General features: G+C 38.6%; 1 protein-coding gene across 4 annotated transcripts in view; it reads right to left on the bottom strand.

Annotated features, from left to right (window-relative positions):
- The window catches only part of sdk2a (sidekick cell adhesion molecule 2a), a 144,780-nt gene that overhangs the window by 23,644 nt on the left and 103,939 nt on the right, over positions 1 to 17,197 (bottom strand). For all 4 annotated transcript variants that reach the window (XM_083566610.1, XM_083566612.1, XM_083566613.1 and 1 more), the window contains exons 16-31: positions 9,330 to 9,470; positions 7,124 to 7,305; positions 6,760 to 6,875; positions 6,361 to 6,556; positions 6,182 to 6,280; positions 5,177 to 5,368; positions 4,807 to 4,928; positions 3,696 to 3,805; positions 3,462 to 3,612; positions 3,059 to 3,296; positions 1,896 to 2,011; positions 1,595 to 1,784; positions 1,388 to 1,486; positions 1,101 to 1,295; positions 425 to 626; positions 235 to 338 (exon numbers count right to left, since the gene is read on the bottom strand). In XM_083566610.1, the coding sequence (XP_083422736.1) occupies positions 235 to 338; positions 425 to 626; positions 1,101 to 1,295; positions 1,388 to 1,486; positions 1,595 to 1,784; positions 1,896 to 2,011; positions 3,059 to 3,296; positions 3,462 to 3,612; positions 3,696 to 3,805; positions 4,807 to 4,928; positions 5,177 to 5,368; positions 6,182 to 6,280; positions 6,361 to 6,556; positions 6,760 to 6,875; positions 7,124 to 7,305; positions 9,330 to 9,470 (2,453 nt within the window). The remainder of the gene's footprint in view (positions 1 to 234; positions 339 to 424; positions 627 to 1,100; positions 1,296 to 1,387; positions 1,487 to 1,594; positions 1,785 to 1,895; positions 2,012 to 3,058; positions 3,297 to 3,461; positions 3,613 to 3,695; positions 3,806 to 4,806; positions 4,929 to 5,176; positions 5,369 to 6,181; positions 6,281 to 6,360; positions 6,557 to 6,759; positions 6,876 to 7,123; positions 7,306 to 9,329; positions 9,471 to 17,197) is intronic.

Raw genomic sequence — 17,197 nt, 5'->3', positions numbered from 1 at the left:
TTTTTTAGCAATCAGATAAATTTAGAATTTAATCAAGAAATAAATCGTGTACAAATGAAGATTGATTATACATACTGATATTCAGGGAGGATTATGCAAGAAAGTGTTCTCACACACCTCAGCGAGTAAATCAGATATTTCAACAATTCCAGTAAGTGCACTGGCACTAATGATGTCTAGCTAGTTTAGTTTCAGATTTTCATGTATAACTCAGAAAGATTGAGCGGAGCTTACCATCCTGTAGAGTGGTGATAGCCTCGCTTTCCTCACTGTACTCACTGTCGCCTATGTCGTTAGTAGCCTTAACACGGAACTGGTATGAAGTGAAAGGTTTGAGCCTGTAAAGAGCACACATGTTTTGGTCAGCTTTCTGAACATTAACTGTGGACAGCAGTAGATTAAAGATGTAAGAGTGCACACTTACTTGTCCACTATATAAGAGTTGGCCTCATGGTTGACTGATGCTGAGTGAACTATCCAGTTGATGTTGGGCAACTCTTTGTACTGCACAGTGTAGTAGCGCACGGGAGATAGACCGTCACTGCCTGGTTCCCATGACAATAGCACGCCACGAGCCTGCACATCCTCCTGAGGCACTATGGGACGACTCGGTGGCTGGGGGCGAGCTGAGAGAGGTAAATGCCACGATTATTTGTTGAAATCTTATGGATAACATTTAAGTGTGTAGTGTAGATGGTTGTATTTAAAATAGTGGTTCAGAGTTAATATATGAATACAATATGCTTGAATTCGCTAGTACTAAACGATGAAGCATGTTGAAAAGGAATTTAAACGAAGTCTAGTTTGGTGTTAAAATGTAAAACATTTATTGCTTTTCAATAAAGTGAAAATGATTCATGAATAAAGTGAAAACTAAGGCAGATACGGCTGCAATCCTGAAGGCGATGCCAGTCCATCACAGCGAAATGCACAGATCTATCCATCTTTATCTCTTGGAGGGAGGAGGAAACTAAAGGACACTCAAGTGTAAAACTCTAAACCGACAGCAACCTGATCTTGGAATTAAACTGGGCACCCTGAAGCTGTGAGCTATATTTATTCCTCGATAACCCTAATTTTAATATTCAATATGTCTGCACCTCTCTTCTCTGTGGTGACCACCAGGGCCTCTGCAGCTTCTCCCCAACCGTTTCTTGTCTGGGCTGTTAAACGGAACACATAAACACTCTCCGGTTTCAGTCCACTAGCTGTGTACTGCCGCGCGCTTGGGCTCAGCACGTCCACTATAGCCGAGTTACTGTTGGAGGAGTTGCGACGGTAAGTGATCTGATAAGCTAAAAGAGATACAAATCACATGATCAAGAGGACAGACACAAAACACTGGAATGAAATGATTGTTTTTTTTATAATCATAGATAAAACTCACCGAGGATAATGCCGTTGGGTTTAGCAGGAGGCTGCCAGATGAGTCGCACAGAAGTGGTTCTGACCTCAGGAAAAAGGATTCCTACTGGAGGCCCTGGAACTGTAAGCAATAACTCATTGAGTTAAAATCGAAGGTGCTGCAATAACACAGTACAAAGCAATTTTCCCATGAAGCTAAGTATATCCAGAGTGTGGAATGGCGTCATACCATCATCCAGTGTGCGCTCGAGGAGTGGGGGTGAACTGGGTATGCCGTCTCCTATGCGTGTGAAGCTGAGAACCTGGATCTCATAGAGGACATATTTATCTAGGCCGGTCAGTAAGACACTGTGGCTGGTGTTTCCCTCCACCATCCAGAAGCGGAGCGCTGAATCTGAGTCTTTCTCTTTGTATGCCACCTATGAGACATGAAGCAAATACTCTCAAACACTTTCATTAGCAATCAGCTCTTATCTGCTTTTTTCGTTCCTGAAGATTTAATTAAAAGGATTTATTAACATCTACAGTGCCTTGTAGCCCAGAATGAGTCCATTACGGTCAGCTTCTGGCACCTCACCCCACCGGACCAGGATGCTGCTGGAGGTTGTGGCAAAGGCAGAGACGTTGGCTGGCCCACTAGACGGCACTGCACCCAAAATCAGAAATGGCAAAAGTAAACACACCCTTCACTCAAGTTGCAGTACAGGTACTCATGTTTTAAAAGACTCTGGTAAAAGTTGAAGTACTGACTACACTTTTTCACTCAAGTTAAAGTAAAGATGTTTGTGCTCTGACATGTACTTAAATAAAATGTATCCATTACTTTTAGCTGTTTTAGTGTCATGCTGGTAACACATCATATTAATATATTAATAGAAAAGAATTTAAAATGTTGTTATCTAATGAATGTATCCAGTCTGAACATCCACCATATAGAACACAAACAGAGAAAAGATGATGATGATCAGGTGATCAGGAATGTCTCTGTTTTCAGTCATGTTTACATCACTGTCTCCCTCTGTCTCATCCGCGCTAATCCCGTACTTCTTGTTGCCTTCTGCTTTGCTCAATATTAGCTTCGTAAACGAGCCTACATCTGTGGTGTGTGAGAGCCAGGAAATGATACACCAGTGACACGGTGAAAAAGCCGCACAATGACCAGAAATGGGTTGATGGGCTGAAAACGGCGCACAACGAGAAGAAAAAATATTGATCATGTCACCAAAAAGATTAAAACTAAAGTAACAAGCCTGTTTTGAAAATGTAAAAAGTAGAAATGGCAGATATTTGTGTACAAAATATAATAAGTGAAAGTGAAAAGTTGAAAAATAAATAGTGGAGCAAAATACTGATACCAGAAAAACCTACTTAAGTACATTAAGGAAGTATTTGTACTTCATTACTTTCCACCTCTGCCCAAAAATATATACAATAATGGCACCCACCAGCTTGATATTTCCAGGTAAAATATGATGGTGCTACCATGCAAATAATATTGGATGATGTATGTGACGATAAACATATTGTATGTAGGCAAATGTGTCAGGGCAAAAAAACATAGAATTTGATAGAGAAAATTATTGGAATAATGTAAGAAAATTATTTTATTACTTTTTGAAAGCCACTACCAGTTCACGAGTGGTCACTTAGATTACATTACAAAGAAATAAATGATAATAGCAGGCTCTCTCACCTGACTCTCTAGTTCTGGCATGAACGGGCTGACTCCATGGCCCCGCCCCAATGCCATTGATGGCCTGCACACGCACTTCATATTCAGTCCACTCTTCCAGGTCCTCGATAGTAAACTCTCTCTCCAGCCTGTCAGAGATTATGTGGGACAGAACTCCTCCTTTTAAACCAGCACGAGAGTACTGCACCCTGTAGCCCACCAGCTCTGGATTACCGTTGTATTCCCACTCCGGCAAGGGCTGCAAAACAGTACTCAATTGTCAATCGATGAAAGAATCGTGCAAATATTGTGCATTTTAATACACTATGTTAAAAAAATTTTTGTGAAAAAAAGAGAAGACCAAAGTACATGAATCTACTGAATAGAGAATAAAGCAAGACTACCACTTCACATGTTCACTTACCACCCATCGAAGCCAGAGACTGGTTTCACTGGCTGTGCGGAGGGTGACATTGGCAGGTGCAATATCTGGCGGTGCCTGCAAGGTCTGGATTTTTCTAGAGGGTTGGCTTGGAGGGCTGGTGCCCACTATGTTAACCTGACGCATTCGGAACCTGCAGTACAGTTCAATGAGCAGTGAGAAAACAGGGGGAGCTGATGTGTGCAGGAGACAGAATTCGGATAGAAGTGAGATTACCTGTAAAATGTGTATGGGTTGAGACCCTCTACTATGAGAGAACGTGCGTCTGGCTCATTAGCCAGCTGATGAACCATTACCCACTCTTCATTTTCCCCAATTACTCCGATCTGTGTGCAAGAGAATGAAATAAAGAAACAGATGGTTTGATATACATTTTGAATTGTATTGAACATCGATCAGGCATAACATTATGACCACATGCCTAATATTGTGTTGGTCCCCCTTTTGCTGTTAAACAGTTATGACTCGGTAAACATTAACAGCTTTAACTTCTTTAGCAGTTTGAGCTACAGGAGCTCGTCTGTTGGATCGGACCACACGGGCCAGCCTTCGCTCCCCACGTGCATCAAAGAGCCTTGGCCACCCATGACCCTGTCGTTGCTCTGACCACTTTTGATAGATACTGACTACTGCAGACAGGGAAACCCCACATCAGCTGCAGTTTTGGAGATGCTCTGACCCGGCCTTCTAACCATCACAATTAGGCCCTGGTCAAACTCGCTCAAATCCATACGCTTGCCCATTTTTCCTGCTTCTAACACATCAACTTTGAAGACAAAATGTTCACTTGTGCCTAATGTATCCCACCCACTAACAGGTACCATGATTAAGAGATAATCGGTGTTATTCACTTCACCTGTCATAATGTTTTAATGTTATGCCTGGTCGTTACACATGCAGATTCATAACAAGCACTTACACACTAAGCATTTTCTTTTACAGAAAACCAGCCATTCAGAGCTAACTAACTAGCCTGGTTCATTTCTTGAAAGATTATTGAGTAGTTATATTATTATAAGTTTTAATAAACCATTAGGTTGGCTGTCTTTGCTTTTGCTTTGAGACAAAAACGAATGGAATGGGAGTAGCTTTTTGTACATGCATAATGGCAAATAAATATTTTCACATCAGCATGCTATAAATCGGCTGATATTCACACAATAAACAGAGCTGAATGTGCACCACCACTTTGTCTTCCATTGTTTGTTTTTCCTTGACCTGATTGGTCAAAAGTTAAACAAGTACTTTACTAGAACATTGAAAAAGCTTTGCTGTGTTGGGAAAAAAATCTATGCAACAGCATCCCCAGGGGAACTGATATTATTACCTGGGCCTCCACTATCCAGCGAGAAATGGAGGTCTTGCCATCATAGCCAGGTTTAAATTGCAAGGCCACAGAACGTGGGCCAATGTTGGAGATGGCGATGTTGGTAGGCGGCCCGGGCATTTCTACAAGAACAGAGAAAAAAAAAATCTGAACAATTTGGCATTTAAAAATGTGTATCCACAACAAACCAATAATAGCTTAAGAAAAAAAAAAAAAACACCCATCTGTTTAAAAAAACCCATACAAAAACACTATACGGCAAAAATTGTGTGAATACCTGGTCATAATAATTATTACTGCTTTGTGAACACTGCATTTAAACTTATATAAGATCACGCATATGCTTGTTGCTGTTTGTGGGTGGGCTGACCTGGGGGCACTCCAGAAGATATGGTGGAGGAGGAGAGTTGACCCTGGCCTTTGGAGGTCATGGCAGCTACCTGGATAGTGTAGGTAGTTAGGGCGGTCAGCCCTGTGACCCGGTACTCCTGTGTCAGATTGGGCAGGTAGTGCGTGACCCGGGTGTTTGTGCGGTTAAACTCCTCCCAGGAGATGCGGTAACCTACAATAAGCACACAAAGAATATGTGGCTAAAGAGGCTACCAAGCAGCCTACAAAAATAATTTAGTATTAGAACTGTTTTAATCATTAGGTCAATATTTATAGAAACTGTTTAACTACTTTTTCCTGATAAGGATTTCCTGACTGAATGACCTATGGTGTTGCTTGATCTAAGTAAAACTCGGTCTTGGCGAAAGTTAATAGCTATGTGGTGAAAATCTGATCAATATAGTTTTAAATAGATACCCACTTTCAAATTCTGCCCTCATACTAATTTGAAAGGAATCCATAAATGTGATTTTCATTATTTATATCTTTGTGGGTAAACCAGACAATAGTATAATCAGACAAATGCTATACCTTCACATTAGGTTGGAATACATAATTATATACTTTAAATGCAGAGTTTAAGGCGCTTTTTTTTAAGTGAAGTTGACATTTATGCTTGCTGTTTGATTGCACTGGCTGTGTTCAAATAAAATTACCAGTGCTTCTAAAATGATTTCCGCTTCCCTCCATGTGCCACTTCACCTTCAATAAACTAAAAATATCTGCTACAAGAAATCATTCCTGTGGATATATAATTATGAAATTGACTCTTTTTAATTTTCCTTGCTTAAGAAAGATAAATAGTGGAAGGCCTTGAAAGCACAGCACAGAAATGATTGTACCATAAATCATTTATCATTCCAACTGCTGAATATTATAGCCTCATAATGTAAATCTTGATGTAAATCTCAACTGAATATTCAATATTTCAATTAACATTTAAATGCAGTTTCTAGGGTGTGTCCGTGCAGGAGAATCATGGCACCTGTGAGAATGCCGTTCCTCTCGTGTGGCTCCTTCCAGCTCACTTTGAGAGACGTGTCCAGGATCTCGGTGAAGCTCAGGTGACCCACAGGCCCTGGGGCTGAGGACACACTTGGGACATTGAGTCCAACAGCACAAATAAAAACACCTCTGTATTCATTTTTAAACTCTGACACTCACTGTCTTCGTGGGTGCGGATGCGGTGAGGAGGACTCCGTGGGCCATCCCCAGGTGTAGTGAAACACAGCACAGAAGTAAAGTACTCTGTGAACTTCTTTAACCCGGTGACGTAGCCGACGTGCACACTGTCCTGAAAATTCGGCCTCGCTGTCACCATGGCCACGTCCTCCTCATGGCCTGGTTCCCAGGCCAGCAGCTGGGGGAACATTGCAGAGAAGATGAAAAACAAGCGAGAAAAAAGATCAGAGGGCACAGCGTCCATCTCAATCCCCTGGGAGAAAATGCCAATATGTGCTGTGCAGCTGTCACTGAGGCGTTATTGAGATGAATTGTGCCACACAAACAGTGATGGTTTTTGTGTTGCACTGAACACTAGAGGGCAGCAGAATGATGGATCACCTTGTAGCCCTGGTTGATGCCATTGATGAACTGAGGGCTTGGAGCGCTCCACGTGAAACGTACTGTGGTGGAGTTGACAGCCTCTCCCTGCACGTTCCCTGGGGGTACTGTGGGAACTGTAAACCATTGAATGAAAATACAAGGATAAGGATACATCTGAAAATTCGATTTTAGTGCAAATACACTGTTAATAATGATACTACCGAAGCTATGAGTTCTGTATTAGCAGTGTGTCTGGCTGCAGGACACCATTAATTCCATTTTCTGGCAATTTGCTTAACTGCCAGTTCCTATTATTTAGCTTTTAGCTTTCATTTACAGTTACTAACTAATTTAATTAATTTCTAACTATGCCAGGACTCACCTCCTTGTAAGGTCCACTCTGTGACCTTCTGGCTAAAGACACCCTGACCTGCTCCATTGTAGGCCGCCACCTCAATCTCATAATTGGTCCAAATGATCAGGTCCTCAAGCAGAAGGTTGGTCTGGTCTGGGTTTGTGATGTTCTTGATCTGACAGTCCACGGGCAGACCGGACAGACAGTACCTAAGCCAACACAGACAGAAGCCTTTGTTTTTGCTGCCACATTTTCATAATAAATACTTTTCATAAAATGTAACTCCACAAACAAGCCTAGCAGCTAAACTGAATCGATTTGAATCATTTCAAGTTTTCTTTAGAGAACAGCTGTAGAGAGAAAAAAAAAAACACAACACAATACAGAGCCCAGTATTAACTATATATCGGCTTTAAATTGTGGACAGCTTTCTGTACCTCTCCTTTGTTTTTGCTGATTTTGTGGGCAGAAAGTCATAGTAAATTGTATTTCAAAATCCAGTGTGTTACATCACTATTAATAATGTCAATTACACCAAATAAGCACTTTATACTGAGAAACCAGGTCTGACAAGACAAATTATTACTAGATAAATATGAATATTGAAAAGGCTTTTTCAATATTATACAGAAAATAAAAATCTTTCCAAAAAAGGCAGAAGTTAGTCATCTGTGAGAGATGTTTTCTGGTTTGGTGAGGAAATAGCGATTTTAGTAGCAAGCTCTATAAATGATCTTAACTGCTCTTTATTTTTCTTACATATTAGTGTTTAAATGCATGTTTTAATTAAATCCTTAGTAATCAATTGAAAACATTTCCAAAGCCATACTCACCACCCACCAGCTTATTCATATGCTGGTGTGTAATTATTACAGATGACCTTCTGTCCTTGGTTTATTACCTATTTTCCATACAGTCAATTGACATGCTGTATTTATATTGACAGCCATGAGCCTTAGAAAGAGACTCATATAACCATAGTTGACCACATAATGTGGTCATTGAAACAGCCTTAAAATCTATAAAGCAGTGGGAGTGAGCAGTGAGAGAACAAAGAGTTTTGGCTCCATATTTGGGGCAGTTAGAAAATGCCTGAACAACAGTACATAAGCATTGACTCCTGGAACAGTTTTTAGAGTCTGGTTTCATCATTTGGGTTTTAACTAGCCTGCTATGACAAACACAATGCGATATCTGTCTATGTATCTGATGTGTTTTGTTTCAACCTATGGGATATAATAATGGTCATGTCATTAGTGCAATGCATTTAAACTCTAATTGGCAGCCAGGAACATTTTAGAGTAGCCAATATACCTATTGGCTACTCTAAAAATATACCAATATACCAATATACCTACATGTATGTTTATAGGAGTTGTAGGAAAAAACCTCTGTTGACATGAGCAGAAAACATAAAACACTACACAGACAATAATCTGAGCTCAGGATCAAACTGGGGACCCTGGAGCTAGCTGTGAGATAACAATGCTACATGCTGTGCCACTGTGCAACCTATAAGCCGCTATCATGAATGTGATTTATTTTGGCTCCTTCAGGTAAAGTTAGCTTTCTAATATACACCATAATCCTTTTTTTATTCAATCATATCAACAAATACACAATATGTGTTACTTACAGCAAGCTCCATCCAGTATGTGTATATCTACGCCTAAACTGGCATTACATAAATATGATTTTGTTAGCTTACTATACTGTTAGTTAGCCTGAATCCTGCAGTCTTTAAGTTAATTATCAGAAATGAGCTGCAGGTATGGCTATATGAAAGTAGGTGGTGGGTTGTTATATTTTTAGATGGTTATATAAATGCATACCAAAATGCATTAAAATGCTTTTAGCTTTTTGCTGTATGTGGGACGAAGTGACCAGGAGAGGAGTGGGCTGCAACTGCATAGAACCACACCTTTGAAATTGAAACAATGCCTTTCGGGGATCTGTATAGTAGTGAATATGTCTCACATGAAATTTATGTCTGTTCAAAAATCATCAGGGTCACATTATCTCTCACAACGCTCAAGTTCAATTTCCACTACGCTGAGTTCAACCGCTCTCAAATGAGCAATGGAAGTGTTAATTCAACATTGCTGAATTTACTGCGGTGTATTCGACATGCTGCAGGGACAGCTACTTGACTTTCTGTGCAGAACTTGAAGATGAATTGAAGCTGGGGGTGTTGAGCGTGTGTGTATGTGTGTGTGTAAGTGTAAAGTCTCACCTGATAATGTAGCCCTGCAGCAGGCCATTCTGGTGGCTCTCTGGAGGAGGCTGCCATTGGATCATGATGGACTGGTTGGTGCGGCCGCTGGCGATGACTGTTTGAGGAGGGGCGCTGGGAGGTTCCTCAGGTAGCGTCAGCCTGAGAGTGGAGAAGATTTTTAGTAAACGTCGAGTTAAGTTGTAAGTGTTCAAAAAAATTTTTTATACCTTTATATGGAACCAAAGGTAACTAATGAATAGAACTCTGAATTAGTATTGTGTCTAGTTTAAGAGCTGGAAGTTATTAACATCTATTTTACTGGTACAAGCTCAGACAAACTGTCAGAGTCCATAGCAACGTTCAGAGTTCTCAGCAGAAGACCCCAAGAGATGAACAGTAGCCAAGAACAGTGGTAATCAAAGGCACCGAGAATGAAAATGGTAAGTGTGGTGCAGCAGAAACCCAGCCAAGGTCACTTTAAATCAGTTTAATGTTTTGATTTCTCCCAAGTGAGAGTGTTGAAAATTCTAAAACTGAGATAAAACACTGTGGTTAGGATGAAAGGGCGAAGGCTTCAGAAGCACTGCACTTTGCATAGCCATGACATAGACTTTGTTCACTGACAGAGAATAGCCTCTGGTCTGAGAAAGTGGAGATGTGGTGGGAGTGTTTGATAACATTGGTGTGTATGTTAGTCATGGTGCAAGTTGTATGTCTGTGTTAGCACTGCAGTGAAACTGTGCAAGTTTGCAAGCTTGAAAACTTGAAAGAATTCCCTGAACTATCTAACTATGCCTTTAAGGAGTCTTGTATTTGGCAGAGACTTGTATCAGCACATAGAATTGCAGCTTTTTCCAGCTAAATATTTTGAAGCCTTTATTTTCTTAAAGAATCTCATGAGGTGTGAACATTTGTTTAACCCTGTGTCAGCTCGCTCCTGTGGACACTTTGACCTCCCCTGTCTCCTTCTAAGCATCTCAGCAGATTGAAATCCCCAAACTACAAACAACAAAATTATTATTTTTCTTTCTATTTCAAAAGAAAAAAAAATACACCAACTGGGTTCACTTGTCATATTTTCTATATTTGCTTAGGCTATAACAAATTCACAAAAACACTATATATATATATAAAACCAAAATAACAGGTCAAGGCAAACAACTGAAATTGTCAAAGAAGAATAGAAAGAAAAGAAAATTCACCTGTCTGAGCTCAAAATCCCATATGAGTTATTTAAACCACAAAAGAACACGCCTAAAGAAACTCCAAAGGGCAAAAATATCAAACGTCATACACAGGAGATTCTTATTAGCAAAAACAGACTTTGAAATGAAGGTTGAGGATCACAAACCATACTTAGCAATTAACAAACCATACTGAGAAGTATGTATACTAAAGTGTAAGTGTAAATAATTAGCGTTTGAACCTGAGTATGTTGTTTTCGAGGTTAAGCAGTGCTTGTTAAAGTTGGCAGGGGATTCTTGATAAAAGGAGAATGTGACAACTAACTATCTAATTCGGGAGAAATGCTATTTGTCACACAAAGGCCATACATCATGTCTTTAAATGGTTGTTAAAAGGAGCATTGTTAGAGGAAAACATTCTATTGCAACATTCCATCTCAGGGGCTAAGTTTATATTACAAGCTTCTTTTCGCAATGAGCTACTTGTATTTAGGTCTATCACACATTTCTTTTATGAAAGAGCATTCTAGCATTTCTGCCACATTAATACATTCATCAGCACAATGAGACACTGACTTGTCCTTCAGATTTCCAATAATATCATTCTTATAATTATAATTATATTAGGTTTTCTCTGACACTGTAAAAAGGCACTTATTGCGGGTGTAATGAATTAACTAGAAATGGCATGTTTGTGCAATGAACTCATTCAGATATTTTTGGTCAAATCTGATCTATCTATCTTGAAGGTTTACATTTCTAAACGCTACTGACTTATATGTGTGTTTAATGTGACCCTAATGTCCCCCGAAACACACATTGGTTTCTTGGATAATTGTTAATGTAAATAAGCGATTTTGAAAGGTTCCTTCCAGTTTTGCTTAAATCAATTCCCAAAATAAAGTAAATCAGCATTTCAGCATCCTTCTGCAGGAGATAGTTACAGCTGTTGCTGTGTTCTGTCGTTATTTTGCGGTGTTGACAGCACTGTATGGTGTTGAAGACGATGACAGCGATGCACATATGGACACAACATGAACATACAAATTTATGATACTATTAATGGCCACAAAGTGTCTCATGTAAAAAGCTTTTCATGTCCACACAGTCCTAAAAAAAAATCTGATCCGAGACACGTTAAGGCCGAAAATTAGATTTGTGTCACTTCACACCTGGTGTGTGTACAGAAGACATGACGACAGAAAATTTCCCTAGGACCTTTGCTTCTGCCATCATCTTTGCCACCTTGGGTATTTTTGGTGTGAAGTTGCTCTATCATTAATGATGCATTTGCAATTAAACTACCTCTGAATTGTGATAACAATTGCAGCACGGTCTGTTTTGAATACGTCCCACTGTGCCGATAGTAGCGTGTCAATTCCGAAAGCAGTGCAGCAAATTGCGAACAGATTTTCCACAGTTTTGAAAAACACCATCTGTGTAGGCAGTCACAAATAAAACCCAGGACTGAAATCATTGTCTTTATAATGAGTGGTGCATAACAAACATGACATAGTTTGTTTTCTCTCTCTTCTCTCGAAATAGTGACATTGTGCCCATTCACTGCGATAATGGGTTTAGTTTCTATCTTCACAGTCTTGTGCAGTCTCCAGGATTCTTATTTCTTACTGTCATGCACAGTCTGGGCTTTTTCTTCTACACGCCTGGACACTGCTTTTTGATGAGCCAATATGTCTGACACATCAATTCTGCTGTATTGCAGAGCCTTGTCAGTTAGCTATTGTACAAGCTGCACAAAGCCTGACAAAAAGAGGACAAATAGAAGGGACAGATTTATTTGCAGTGTCATGCTTAGTTTGTCACATTCCACTTCTCACAGAAACAATATGCTTTGGCCTGAGAAATGTTCCCCAACATGTCGCTGCAGCTTAAAAGTACGTTCGATCTTAAAACTTTAACATTTTATTTCCTGCCAAATCTACAACCAATAAAGTAGTACCAGTACCTGATGAATGCAACTTTTTCTCTTTTAAGTCTGCAATATCACTCAGTGCTAGTGTGGTGCTGGGAGCAACAAAATCAGCCAAGGAATTTGCTTTAAAGTGGTGCACTACATTCGGCCAAAATATTAGGAATAAAAATGCATGAACAATATTACATAGGGCTACACCACTGCATATTTCCCTTACAGTTTGGACAAAAGCTTCTATCATTATTACCATAATTTCCGGACTATAAAGCGCACCAATATATAAGCCACACCCACTGAATTTGACAAAGATTTTAATTTAAACATAAATAAGCCGCACCTGTCTATAAGTCTACACTGAAACTAATGAACTTTACACAGGCTTTAATGAAAGACAGTGTGTGTTACACAGTGTAACGAGTGAAATATGTTGTGGCTCCTTTAAGAGCAGAGCGGCATTTTGAGAATAGCCTGCCGCCGCATTTTTCCGCTATTACTGCATGTATGCAAGACCGAGGAATATGTCCTTATTATTTTCTGATGCTCATTTCTAAGTTTCTTTGACTAACCCGTAACGCTGTTGCCAAGAAAAATAAAAAAGCACGAGTTTGGAAACCTGTTGCAACTGGAGTTAGTGAGCTCTTCCTTCACCCAGACTCAACGCGTTACAACGGCTTGTATCTAAACAGTAGCCTACCAAGAAAGTCATTGTTCACTGTCCTCCTCCTTCCTTTCACAACTATTTCTCTCGGGAGTTTATCTTTTGGCATCGTCGTTGCGTTTAAAATAAACTTTTTTTCTCCCGATGCCGTGCAGCTCAGAACACAGGTGAGGTGCGTTTTTTTGGTTTATGTTCGGAAATTTCATTGGTCTAATGTTATGTTGCTCCGTTTTTAAGCTTGAAGTTTGTGAAACCGGGAAAAACCCAGGTAAAAATTCATAAATTAGCCGCTTCGTTGTTTAAGCCGCAGGGTTTAAAACGTGGGAAAAAAGTAGCGGCTTATAATCCGAAAAATACGGTAACCTGTTTTATAGACAGATTGACCATCACATAATACAAAATGCAATCAAATCTGTTCATATTTGATATATTTTTCTTTTAAAAAATGCACTGACAAATGTATTGGAAGGAATATATAAAGCAAGCTACTGTTAATCAGTCAAATTTCAGCCATTAGCACTCGTGCTTATAGGTGCACCAGCAGTAACAATGATTCTGAAGGTTTGGGGTCACCAATATGCACTACACCCTACTGAAAAAAAAAAGGCTGAGCACAGGGCAAGTTGGTAGACCACCTTTGTTTTAACCTTAGCTTTATCAGGTCCGCCTAAAGTTTGTAAGCTTGTGCAGTCCTACATGTGCATCCGCCACAGATTGTAGACATCATGGTAAAGTGCTGCAAACAGTCTAATATAACATTCAGCTTGGTTATTCTTCTGAGTATTAAAGCTGTGTTGTATTAAAACTTGGACAGATTGGAATATAATTGTGTGGTAGATTGAGGTATGTTTTTGTGAAGGATTCATGAATATGTGTAACAGTGAAGATGATCTGCATTTGTGCTATTTTGAGTTTGTCAGAATATGTTTGTACGCTTGGTGAATCTGCGACCAATTAATTTGGCACAATAAGGTGTGCAATCAATAGTTGTGTCTTTTGTTGAAAACTTTTGAGGAGAACTTGAGTGTTTTTACATTGCGCATAAAGTTTGCGGTTGGGAAACATTGGTGATTGTGACTGTGTTTAATCTTCTCCCCATTTTTAGGTATTTATTCTAATTCTTTGTTACAACCCCAATTCCAAAAAAGTTGGGACACTGTGCAAAATGTAAATAAAATCAGAATGCAATGATTTGCAAATCTCATAAATCCATATTCGATTCACAGTAGAAAAAAAACCATTGTATATTTAAATTGAGAATATATTTATATACCATTTTGAAGATTAAATTAGATTATTTTGAATTTGATGGCTGCAGCACGGCTCAAGGAATTTGGGAAGGGGTCATGTTCACCACTGTATACATCTGGGAACTGAGGAGACCAGTTGCTGAAGTTTTAGAAGAGTAATGTCCCATATGTGTCTGATACAGGATTCTAACAGTTCGGGGTGTTCTTTGTTGCATTGTTTATTGTTTCATGTTGCACCCCATGTTTTCAAATGGTGACTTGACTGCAGGCAGGGTGGTTTTTGTCCTTCTCCTCTTTAGTCCGGGGGATGTGTCCATGGTTTCCAAGAGCAGTTTTCCACTTTGCCTTTAGTACATTTTAAATGAGTTTTGACCCAGAGAGGATGGCAGCATTTCTGGTTTATGCATGATAGAGATTTAACCTTGAGGATGACATGGCAAACTGTTTTCACAGACAATGTTTTGTCAAGGTGATAATGAGCCCATGCAGTGATTTTGATTACAGAATCATGACTGTTTAAAAATGCAGTGCTGCCTGAGGGGCGAAAGATCATGTGCATCCAATATTGATATTAACCAGATTTTTCCATATTTTTTTAAACTTTTAATTATATTATGTACTGTAAATTATGAAATATTCAACTGTTTTGCAATTTTATGTTAAGGAACATTATTCTGAAATTGTACCATAATTCTGTTTTGCTGTGAATAAAATATGGGTTTGAGATCAGGAGATTTGCAAATCATTGCATCCTCTTTTTATTTACATTTTACACAATGTCCAAACTTTTTCAGAATTGGGCTTGTAAAATAGAGTGAGTCGATTATATATTATGTTTAATATTGTGCAGATGTCATTATGATACTTATGCTCTGAGCTCCAGTTTGAGCTATCGATGCACTTCCAAATAAAATAATTATTCAAAGACTGTACTTTTTAATAGCTTATATCACCATTGTTTAATGTCTCTGCAACGAAGAAAAGTCCAGTGTTGCTGTTTTGAAAATTTGTTAACTGTTACAAACGAGATTGGGAAACATTGTTGAGTTGCTAGAACAATGAAGACTGGAATTGTAAAACAACACTATATCCATATCATTCCTCAGCTTATATACACCATTCCATTGAGTATATGTTTTCACTTCACTGCTTAATCGTTCAAATCCTTTAATATAAGAGCTTCCATCTCATTCCTGAGATTAGAAAGCAAACGAAAATCTAGTTCAGACGCAGCTTGATTTTTGTTTGTCAAGTTTTCAGATATTAAGCTACTCAAACTTAAAAACACATCTTAAATAAATGTCTATTTTTTTTACTTTGATTACTAAAATTCCCCTTTCACTCTTCCTGTAGTCTTTCAGCTGTATTGCGTCCTGTATATAAAAGAATAAAATAACTAATTAGTAATAGCTGTAGTACCTATTATTTTTTATGAACAGCTTGTCATTAACCCAAACTGTCAGTTCTTCTGTAACCTTCAGAAAAAAAGGAGAAATGATGATTTAATGAGAAAAAAAAAGTGACATTAGCTTTCAAGAACTTGTTACCACGATATGCAAAGTAATCCAAATCCAGGACTGAGAAAATGCCAGAAAATAGACAATTAACAGCATAAAAAAAAGTGAATTTTTTTATTTCATTATATGCAATCTGTTTTGTTTTCGAATCAATGTGACAAAAAAAAACACCAGTGAGCCTTAAAGTTAAACGTCAATCATGTACTCAGGCTTTAGGTTTAACTTTGGCTATGTTTATTGCTGAACCGTTCATTTTCACCTTGCTTTCTTCCAGCAGGATGACTGCTATTTGTAAACCAAACCATACACACGCTGTGAAACAAAAAAATGCAAATGAGACCTGAGAGAGAATAAGACACAATTAGACACAGACAATCTTAGCAATGTCCTTCCTGTAGAAGTGATTCTATTATTCTAGAACACAAAAGACCAAATTAAAATGCAGTAGAACCCCTGCAGAATAAATCCTTTATGTTGCTTTTCCACATTGTTTATATTCTTATTTACTAATACATTATTTGCAAAAGTTGAACATTCAATTATAAATAGATAATACATTATATTAAACACATACTAGTGTAACTACTTATTTGCCCTCTACTTATCTTATGCAGTCAGCCAGTATGCTTTTTAACTTATTATTGTTAACTTGCCTAGACTAAACTCCACTATATGGTCAAAAATATTGGGACACCAGACTTTTCTGGCCATATGTGCTTCTTTCCAAAACTGTTAGCACAAAGTTAGAAACATGCAGTTGTATAGGACGTCTTTGGATGCTAGCATAGAGCATGCTATAGAGATCTGACCTCAAACTATACTGAAAATATTTTTGGAATAATTAGTATGCTTACTGCACCCTTAGGGTTCAATGAGCAGGAATCTCTACAACCACACTCCAAAATATAGTGGAACATCTTTCCTGAAGAGTAAAGGTTATTATAAAAGCAAATGGGGATGGAATGTGGAATATGATGTTGAAAAAGCAAATATAGATCTTGTGGGCAGGTTTCCACCAACTGTTAGTGTAAATATGGACACCAATTTGTGGATACCTGTAGCTGATTTAGCTATAAGGGCATTATTGAGGTATAATTAGTATTTCTGCAGCTTTACATTAATCACAGTTATTCCAATATGCTTTTATAGTGTGGTGCTGCAAAGTTTTATATTCATTGGCATATTTAGATAAATATGCCCCGACTGGCCAAAGCACTGTTTATATTAAACTAATAACCAAAACACTGAGCTTGAGGAAAACAGCTTATCAAACTAAATTAGAAATGTCAGAGAATATGCCTATATCATATAGGCTCGACTTGACAGAATGAAGACAAACTGCAG

This window comes from Silurus aristotelis (genome assembly GCF_946808225.1).
Source record: "Silurus aristotelis genome assembly, chromosome: 17".
NCBI classification, from domain to species: domain Eukaryota; kingdom Metazoa; phylum Chordata; class Actinopteri; order Siluriformes; family Siluridae; genus Silurus; species Silurus aristotelis.
The sequence above is the reverse complement of the archived record's forward strand: the minus strand, read 5'-3'. Positions and strand labels throughout refer to the sequence as shown.